The following is a 10,458-nucleotide window of genomic DNA, read 5'->3' on the forward strand; positions in this document are numbered from 1 at the left end:
TGTAACAGAGAACCATTAGCATGCAAATCAAAGCACTACATCATCATCATCATCATCATCATCATAGATACATGATTTATACTGACATGAACAGCTGGAGTCACTAACACTGTCCCATCATGCAACTGTTGTGTGAACCACGGCTCTGCGTCAGTGTGTGTGTGTGTGTGTGTGTGTGCACCCCCCCCCCCCCCCCCCCCCATGTTGGTCTGCAGTTAGTGTTATTGATTTGTCTGATTTTATGTTGAGATAATGTCACCTGTCCAAAGTCGACTCTCAGTAAATTATTACCCAGGTTGCCAAACTCCACGTCCAGCTGTGACCTGAACCCAGCGCCAGTGAGGGGGAAACGAAAGCCATCTGATGCCTTTGACCTCTGTGAAACATCTGGGAACATCTGCTGAACGAACTCCAGGATGACATTATCTACAGCCTGAAGGAGCCTGATACAGTGTGTGACGTCATCCTTCATGTTTCACAAGTCATTACATCGTTTACACGAGGAGCAGCACAGACACCATGACGTTCTGAAGAAGATACAGGAGCTATTGTCATTTTCATCTTTTTGTGACTTGTGGATTGGATTGTGAAACGTTTCCTTCTCTCAGTTATGAAAGAGGTGAAATGGTTAAATAGAAGGACTGTGTGTATGACAGAGGGTTTGAGTTGTGGCGTGTTGTGAGTCTCGTTGTGAGGAAGAATGATGTGTCTGTTGTCAGTGAAGAATTGTTTATGAATGTAAGGAGATGATGTGATGATTTAACAGACTGATGGTCGTGTTCCACGTGTCAGTGTCCGACTCAGGACTGTTGGTCTAACACTTCACGTCTCAGTGGACACTTATCAGTTGTTCTGGTTTTGGCTCAGAGAGATGACATCATCATCTTTAATCCAGATACAGGATTTAACAGGCTGACTTCATCTGTGAGCAGCCAATCAGAGGCTGGACGAGCTGACTCTGATCAGCTGGCTACCAGCATGTTGCTCCTGGAGCAGGTTCCTGTCTCAGTATTTGATCTTATTTTGAAGTTAAAATGTGTGTGTGTGTGTGTGTGTGTGTGTGTGTGTGTGTGTGTGTGTGTGTGTCTGCCGGCCCCTCCTCTCCCCATCACAGCACCATGGTGGGTATATGATGGACCAGAGACGCCGGGTGAGGCACGGCAGTCAGCTGTGGTGGGTGAGGAGGAGGTGAGTGAGCCGAGTGCACTCCTCCTCCCCCTCCTCCTCCCCCTCCTCCTCCCCCTCCTCCTCCCACCACCACCAGGCCCCCTCCCCCCTGGGCCCCGGGGTCTCCGGTGGGCCGGTGCCTGGCGCTCTTCTGGTGGGCCCGCAGGCCGGCCAGCTGCGAGTACGCCGACTGGCACACGTGGCACTTGTACGGGCGCTCGCCGGTGTGCAGCCGCACGTGGTTCCTCAGTGTGGACGACTGGCTGAAGCGGCGGTTGCAGAAGCGGCAGACGAACGGCTTGTCCAGGGTGTGGATGCGCATGTGCGAGCGCAGGTTGCTGCGGGAGTTGAAGCCGCGGTGGCAGATGACACAACGCATGCGGCCCAGACTGGAGGAGGAGGAAGAGGACGAGGAAGAGGAGGAGGAGGAAGAGGAGGAGGAGGAGCCTTCACAGGTGTGGAACTCATCTGGTGGAGGAGCAGAGATGTTTCAGACTGACAGTGAAAACGTCTCTTTAAAATGAAAAACTGGCATAAAATCTAAATGGATTTAAAGATGTGGAAACACAAATGTGGATTAATCCACCGCTAAAAATAGTCCCCAACAAATGCTTCATTGTTTTCTATTTCCTCCTGTTTGTTTAGAAAACTACCGTTTCCTGTTTGACACTTTTTAAATGAAACTTTATCTGTGAGGAGTTTTTAAAATGTGAAGAGACGAGTCAATGATAATAAGAAAAATATAGAATATCACCAGCTCTTATTTTGAAATCAGGACTATGTTTTTATTCATCCTGTTTCTTTGGCCTTCATCCTTTGAGACATGATTATATACGGGGGAAAGCAACACCCTGCTGTCTTTAAAGAAGGTCTTCGACCTCTCACTCTCTTTGGTTTTATTTTGTAGTAAGTGGACATTGAGTTGAGTCGATTTTGTGACATGTCAAGTCAAGAATAGACTTTCATGCTGAAATAATGTCATTTCATGTCATCTTTTGTCACTTAATCATCATTTCATCTGACCATCCAGTTTCTGTAAGATTTTAATCAGGCTGTCACTTCGACGATGTCGTTGTCTGGAGATACAAACGTTGTTGACAACAGTAAGGTCTTCAGTCTTTTATTCCTCTGAGTCTTTGTCTCCATGAAGCACGGAAGCTTTTATTCTGAAATAATGATAAATTCACAAATCAATAATCAATCATCTTTACCGTTCTTGCTCTTCTTGCTCTGTTCGTCATCTCCTCCGGGAATTCCAGGGATCCCCAGGAAGGTGTTGTGGGAGTTTCCGTACCAGACCAGCAGCTCCTGGTCCGGAGGGATGGTCTGTGGAGAAACACCTGGAGGTTCATCACCTTTTACTGGTTTCACTGGTTTTTCTTCAATCAGAACCACAGATCGATATCTGTAAGTGATTTGTATTTCTTTGTGATTGAAATGTTGTAGGTTTGTAGTCTGGGAGTGGAGATGAGGGAGGCGGTTCCTGTCTGTGCCAGCAGAGGGCGACACAGACCGGGTCCTCCAGCTGCTCGTCCTCCCACCACCAGACGAGGATCAGTCCAACGTTTCAAACGCTTCTCCTTGTCTCTTTGATTCTTTTATCTTTTATCACCGGAGGTGCTTTTCACCTATTTTTATTCACGTTCAGTGAATGCGTCTTGTTGCCCAAAGGTTGACTACATCCTGTATTTAATTAATTTGCAGCTTGTAACCTGAGTTTTAAGAAGTACTCTATAAATACTGACAGATGGATAAACTTTATTGTCATTCAAGCTATACACCAAACATTGCATTATTAATATTCCATTATTAAATAAAAAGAGAGCATCTGGATCAACCTCTTACCTCTAAGGTCACCTCTGTGTTCCACTCAGATTATTTACCTTTCATTACTAATTACTTTATTGAATGAGGAGCTTATAAAATACGATGCAGAGCTTTACTGTTAAACTAACCAGCTGTGTGTAAAGTACATAAATCAAAATATCCATTAACACAACATATTATTAATAATATAAAATAACCCTCTGGAAGAGTGTTTCTGTATAATGAGCACTTTTACTTTTGCTGCATTGGAACATTTTACAGATGTTATTTCGGTGCTTACTACTAATGAGTTACGAGTATTTATATAAAGATAAAAGATCAAAGACAATCTTACAGTAGCTCATTAATAAATGATGTGTTTTACACTTTACAATAAGGCTCCTTTTACCAGTAATAAATGATAAAAACTCAGATTAATGAGCAGTAAGCGTTAACTTGATCTTGCCAAATAGTGAGCTGCATCAATGTATGAAAACGGTGTTATAACTAGTTTATTGTTGCTTTATAAAGTGTAACAACTGAATTAATAACCTCATTATAAACATTCATGAATCCTTCATTAGGGTCGTCTTATTGTGAAGGGGCACCGTTCTTTCATCACCTTCACTGCAGAGACGTACTGAACGTGGGATTGTAACTTGCTTAACTTAACTTTACTTACTTAAGATTTATTTCGAACATTAACTTATTTTTCCTCAGGTTTATTGAGAGAATTGTGTCGTTGCTCTACGCGACTGTAGATTGATTTATTAAGAACTAAATGCTAAGAGTAACCAGCGTTACACTATTACTATAATAATATATTACTATAATGCTATTATTAGTATCATTTATTAGACGTGTCTCTGAAAAACAACAGCTTTTATTTATACTAAGGTAGGAGTGAAGAGGCGATGCGTTCACTGACCTCCACAGCCTTGTAGAAGATGCTGCTGCCGATCTGGACCACCTCCAGGTTCTGCTCCTGCTCGTTCCTCGCACATTTAATGTAGGTCATCCAGCTCCTCTGGTCCTCCTGACTCGCATCAATGAAATACCTGACTGTCCCGTCCTCGTTGAACACCTGAGGACCAGGACAAACGTGAGTGAGTGTTACAGGTACCTGGCTAATCAGCTAACAGCCAATCAGTAATCAGCTAGTTACTTATTTAGTTACCAAACAGTTGTTAATCAAGTTAATTAGTTAGCTAGTTAGCAAAGAGATAGCTCGGTTTTTTGTTACAGCTAACTGGCTTGTTAAATGCAGTAACTAATTAGAGCTGGTCATTAGCCATGCAGTTAGTCATTTAGTGAGGCGGCTGGTCAGTTAACAATCAGTTTAATGCCTAGTTAGATGGTTGGTTTATTTGGTTAATTAGATGCAAGCTATGAGTCAGCAAATTGGTTGGTTGCTTTCTAAATAAGTAAGCTAGCTGGCGCACAGTTAGTTAGCTGGCTAGCTAGTTGGATGGCTAGCACTCAGTGAGTCAGCGAGTTATCTAGCTATGAGTCAGCAAATTGGTTTGTTGCTTTCTTAGTAAGCTAGCTAGCTGGGTAGCAGTTAGTTAGCTGGCTAGCTTGTTGGATGGTTAGCACCCAGTAAGTCAGCGAGTTTGAGTCAGCAAACTGGCTAACGTTCAGTTAACCAGTAAGTTAGTTACAGGTAGTTATAACAGGTTACCGGCTTGTTTTTTGTTGCAGTCAGTTAAATAAAATAAAATAAATAAAATGAATGTCACACAGAGAGAAATATTAGTAAATGTGAACATCACTTACCTCCCACATGAGGTTGTTGTTCTTGTACAGGTCGATGTGTTCAGGTGAGATGAGGCGTCCCGTGAACGGCCCCATCTCTGTTCCCGCTTTAATCCACGTTTTAGAGAAAATACCCAAACCCTCTCCTGAAACACAGCAACACAACAACTCATCAATAACACTGAGCTACTGCAACCAACATGCAGCCTCACATTCAGAACTACACACACCTGCATCTTACGCCAAGGAATTTTCAAAATAAAAGAAGAATACAGAGACGGTGTGACTGCAGGTTATAAATGAGATTTCTGCAGATTTGATCAGTTTTGTTTCCTTCATTTCATTCAGATGTCAGACTGAGACTGAGGAGAAGCTGCTGCGTAACGTCGGCTGGATCCAGGCCACGTATCACTTTACACTCATCAATACAATGATCCTTTTATCTCACGGTCGTCTTCTATAGAGACACGTGGGTCCATATAAACTAACACAGCATCTACAGTCTGTTTCTCAAACAGTCGCAAGAGAGGAAAATATCATGTCTGAGTTTCATGTTTGAGGTTGAGACAAAACAGGAAACTGAAGTTATTCACTTATTAGCAAGACATTGTGTCGATCTGGCCAAAAACAAAAGAAGCTCTTTTCACATGAATACACACCGGAAACAGAGAGAGTTTACCTGGGACTGAACTCTGCGCGATGATCACCTCACTGGGTAAAACCAGACTGGACAACTTCTGCACCTCTGAACACAAACACAAGTCACACGTTTATTCATCCGTCACAAAACCAGAGTATGACAAAGACAATCTCTTAAAAGTGACTAATTGTTTTTCCCATATTGAACTGAATTTATATTTTTCAGAAGCTGCTGCAGCAACAGTTTGTAGGTGCAGAACATAATGTTGGTGCATTTTCCCATAATCGGTGAAAGCAACATGAAACCGCTAAAAAAAGAAAAAGAAAGAAAAAGAAAAAGCTTGGCAAAGAGAAGGAAGGAGGTTAAACGCTGTTTCTTTCTCCTTCAGTAGCCGCATTATGTCCACACCCCACCTCCTGCACCTCCTGCACCTCCTGCACCTCCTGCACCTCCTCCACCTCCTGCACCTCCTCCACCTCCCCCACCTCCCGCACCTCCCCCACCTCCTGCACCTCCTGCACCTCCTCCACCTCCTCCACCTCCTCCACCTCCTGCACCTCCTGCACCTCCTGCACCTCCTCCACCTCCTGCACCTCCTGCACCTCCTCCACCTCCTGCACCTCCTCCACCTCCTGCACCTCCTCCACCTCCCGCACCTCCTGCACCTCCTGCACCTCCTCCACCTCCCCCACCTCCTCCACCTCCTCCACCTCCTCCACCTCCTGCACCTCCTCCACCTCCTGCACCTCCTCCACCTCCCCCACCTCCCCCACCTCCCCCACCTCCTGCACCTCCTGCTGTCCACTGAGCCGCAGAAGGAAGAAATCTAAATTCATGACGCATTTAGGAAGAGAGAAAATTCAAAAAGTGATTTTGTGTGCGATATAGGAAGAAGAGAGGACGTTATAAAAAATAACAAACAAAATAAATAGAATAGAATAAATAAAAATGTAAAGAGAAAAAGAGAAATTCCTTCTCCTCCTTTATGTCACAAGCTGTTTCACGCTCCGGACGGACCGTGAAACAGCTTGTGACATAAAGGAGAAAAGAGATTTAAATGGAGATAAAAGTGCTGGAAGATTATCTCAATTTAAAACTAGAAAAGAAGAAAAGAAAAAACTCATAAATGCCACGAGGAGAAATGTGAGGCTTTGAGAAGCAGCGGATTCACTTCACGCGGCGGCGCGCGCAGGGAGAGGGATTTAAATTCCCGCAGAGAGAAATAAACCCAACAAAAACCCATCAAACGTGACGATCGTGACACCGCAGTCACGCGCTTACGGCTCTTCCTAAATTGTTCCTAACGAATTTTACCGAAAACGGAAACGAATTTTACGTGAAAATGAAGTAGAAATTAAAACAAGTGTGTGTCAGAGGAACGTTATTTTATTCCCGGGTGAGATTTGAGCTTCAAAAGCACCGAATGTAAAAATTAATAATGAACACGTGCAGCACATTCACATAATTTTAGGGATTATTTGCAGATGTAAAGTTGGCGGGTTAATTAATTGATTAATTAATTAGAGAGCGTTTTGTAGAAATTCTGCGGCGGCGCGCGGAAGGACTCAACCTGACTCCACACACTCCTATTTAACGGCCTTCAAAGTGTTTGATCGGTTATTGATGGGGTTGAACTGATTGATAATTTCATGAGCAATAATTAAAATAAAGTCAGTTTCTAATTAGGCGGAAGGTTACACTCACCTCTGGACTCCTTTTTACAGCTGTTTAAAAATATATCGACGGAGTTTGAACATCTGTTTAATTTTCTTTATCCAGATTCAACATTCAGTTTTATTCTGCACCTGACATTAATTAATGAATGTAATTAAGAAATGACAGAATCAGTAATTCAGCACCTGTCTTATTGTGAATCGTTTTTTATCCGGTCACGTTCTTCTTCAGTAATATTTCGTAAAATTTGACTTTCTTTTTTTTCTTTTATCGCCATTAAACAAACTTTATTTAGCTTTAATTAACATCATGTGTTAAACTGTGGCGGGAAAGGATAAAATAGTTCAGCGTCAGAATTTCACTTGATGATCAAAGTGTCATTTTCATCTTTATATGATTCTGCGTCATGTTTTATAAGATCGTCACATTTTCTACGTGTAAAATCTCAAATAACAAAATTAACTGAACGAATAAAAATTATTTGCTTAAGTGAAGAAAAAGTTTAAAGTTGTGTAAAAAAAAAAAGAGATTTAATGTTGTAAAAAGTTGTTTTCCAGCGTCAGTAGCTGCTGCAGTCTTACGTTAACAATAACCGATCAGATATCGATACGACGAGATTTGATTGATCCTCGGGTGATTTGACTGATAATGAACTGACTGAGCTGAATGTGAATTTCTACATTTATCTCCTGAATCTGGTTCATAACAACACACGGGTCATTAATTAACTCTAATTGGTTCATCAAGTGTCGTCACTGACCTCCGGAGAAGGACTGCGCGAGAACCTCGGCAGTGAACGCGGTCTTGGGGCTCGCGCTCGGGGCGGTGCGGTCCTCGTGCTGCTGCAGGTGATGCTGGTGCGGGTGGTGGTGGTGCTGCTCGCCCAGCACGTGCCTCCAGCGGCCGTACAGGAAGCTGTGCAGGATGTCCGAGGTGATGATGTCCGCCAGGGAGAGCGGCTGCTGCGGCTTGAAGCCCGGCTTCAGGGCCAGCGAGGAGCCGGGCAGCACGGAGCCCATGGCGGGGCGGAGGGGAGCCGGGGGCCGCGGAGGAGCTGCAGCGGGAGTCGGTGTCACGAGACCGGAGGAGAAAAATCCTCCAGGTGAAGAAAACTTTTTTTAAAAATCCAGGAAAGTCTCAAGAATAAAACTCCACTTTTTAATTTTAATTTCAAACAAAATTCAAATTAAAGTTTTTAATGAGCTCGTGAACGTTTCTTCTTCCGGTTCCTCCGTCAATTAAAGGAGAGAAATGAAGCGTCACAAGCTTCAGAGAAAATATTATTTGTTAATAGAAATTATGAAGAGCTGCTGCGTGTGTGCGTGTGCGTGTGTGTGTGTGTGTGTGTGAGAGAGAGAGAGAGAGAGGGTCTATATACACCCTGTCTGTAATGAGATGTTATCACCTCCTCCAACATTTCTATAAAGAGAGAGCGAGAGAGAGAGAGAGAGAGAGTGTGTGTGTGTGTGTGTGTGTGTGTGTGTGTGTGTCCTCCACGCGCTGTTGGCGCCGTTTACAGCTCTGGCTCGTGACACCGTAGAGACACTCAATTAGGATTTAATGAGAAAAACAACAATAACAGATCAGACCTCAGATCAGCTGTGAGAGACCTGGTCCTGGTCCTGGTCCTGGTTCTGGTCCTCCAGGTCGGATCAGGGGCCCCGCCTCACTCCACGTCATCAGCAGACAGGAAGCCTCAGTTATCCTCATCATCAATACATCTGACTGTTTTGTTCTCTGATAATCGATTGATGGTTTTTGTCAAACACACATGATGCGTTCACTGTCAGAGAAAAGTGGGAAACCTGAAACTGCTACCAGAGGAGTTCTGGTGAACCTGCCGCCTGCACCATGTAACCACTCCTGATCCTGACCCTGATCCTGGTCCGGATGCTGATCCTGATCCTGATCCTGACCCTGACCCTGACCCTGACCCTGATCCGGATGCTGATCCTAACCCTGATCCTGATCCTGACCCTGATCCTGATCCTGACCCTGATCCTGGTCCGGATGCTGATCCTAACCCTGATCCTGATCCTGACCCTGACCTGATCCTGGTCCGGATGCTGATCCTGATCCTGATCCTGATCCTGATCCTGACCCTGATCCTGGTCCGGATGCTGATCCTGATCCTGATCCTGACCCTGACCCTGATCCGGATGCTGATCCTAACCCTGATCCTGATCCTGACCCTGATCCTGATCCTGACCCTGATCCTGGTCCGGATGCTGATCCTAACCCTGATCCTGATCCTGACCCTGATCCTGACCTGATCCTGGTCCGGATGCTGATCCTGACCCTGATCCTGGTCCGGATGCTGATCCTAACCCTGATCCTGATCCTGATCCTGATCCTGACCCTGATCCTGATCCTGATCCTGATCCTGACTGTGATCCTGATCCTGATCCTGACCCTGATCCTGACCCTGATCCTGGTCCGGATGCTGATCCTAACCCTGATCCTGATCCTGACCCTGATCCTGATCCTGACCCTGATCCTGATCCTGATCCTGATCCTGATCCTGACCCTGATCCTGATCCTGATCCTGACTGTGATCCTGATCCTGATCCTGATCCTGATCCTGACCCTGATCCTGACCCTGATCCTGATCGTGATCCTGATCCTGACCCTGATCCTGATCCTGATCCTGATCCTGACTGTGATCCTGATCCTGATCCTGATCCTGATCCTGATCCTGATCGTGATCCTGATCCTGACCCTGATCCTGATCCTGATCCTGACTGTGATCCTGATCCTGATCCTGATCCTGATCCTGACTGTGATCCTGACCCTGGTTCAGGTTGTGGTTGTGGTTCTGGATCACACAGTCCATCTGAAATCTTCAGGTGGAGCTTCAGTGTGTTTCTGCACCAGGTAAGAATGTGGTTCTTGTTTCTGATTGGTCGGACTCAGCTGACTTAGTTATTGTAGTTTTCTCAGGTCAAAGAGCCAGAAAATGAGTCCAACACGTCCAAAGGTATGTGGACACTGTGAGTGGTCTCAGTCTGTCCTGGTCTCAGTGTCTCTCCTGGTCTCAGTCTCTCTCCTGGTCTCAGTCTCTCTCCTGGTCTCAGTGTCTCTCCTGGTCTCAGTGTCTCTCCTGGTCTCAGTCTGTCCTGGTCTCAGTGTCTCTCCTGGTCTCAGTCTCTCTCCTGGTCTCAGTCTGTCCTGGTCTCAGTCTCTCTCCTGGTCTCAGTGTCTCTCCTGGTCTCAGTGTCTCTCCTGGTCTCAGTGTCTCTCCTGGTCTCAGTCTCTCTCCTGGTCTCAGTCTGTCCTGGTCTCAGTCTCTCTCCTGGTCTCAGTCTGTCCTGGTCTCAGTGTCTCTCCTGGTCTCAGTCTCTCTCCTGGTCTCAGTCTGTCCTGGTCTCAGTCTGTCCTGGTCTCAGTGTCTCTCCTGGTCTCAGTGTCTCTCCTGG

The 10,458-nt window shown here is 45.2% G+C and overlaps 1 protein-coding gene and 1 long non-coding RNA gene across 2 annotated transcripts; one reads left to right on the forward strand and one right to left on the reverse strand.

Annotated features, from left to right (window-relative positions):
- Nucleotides 1-215: 215 nt before the first annotated feature.
- Nucleotides 216-8,353, reverse strand: prdm12b (PR domain containing 12b). Its single transcript, XM_056376659.1, has 6 exons — nucleotides 7,803-8,353; nucleotides 5,408-5,473; nucleotides 4,750-4,874; nucleotides 3,902-4,057; nucleotides 2,379-2,493; nucleotides 216-1,635 (listed from the first exon to the last, which is right to left on the reverse strand). The coding sequence occupies exons 1-6, from the start codon at nucleotides 8,059-8,061 to the stop codon at nucleotides 1,109-1,111; spliced, it is 1,248 nt and encodes a 415-aa protein (XP_056232634.1). The 5' UTR covers nucleotides 8,062-8,353; the 3' UTR covers nucleotides 216-1,108.
- On the forward strand, nucleotides 2,377-3,023 carry LOC130169715 (uncharacterized). Its single transcript, XR_008827874.1, has 2 exons — nucleotides 2,377-2,513; nucleotides 2,614-3,023. It is a non-coding gene; the product is annotated as an uncharacterized LOC130169715 (long non-coding RNA).
- Nucleotides 8,354-10,458: the final 2,105 nt, after the last annotated feature.

The sequence above is a fragment of the Seriola aureovittata genome, chromosome 5 (assembly GCF_021018895.1).
Source record: "Seriola aureovittata isolate HTS-2021-v1 ecotype China chromosome 5, ASM2101889v1, whole genome shotgun sequence".
In the NCBI taxonomy this organism is placed as follows: domain Eukaryota; kingdom Metazoa; phylum Chordata; class Actinopteri; order Carangiformes; family Carangidae; genus Seriola; species Seriola aureovittata.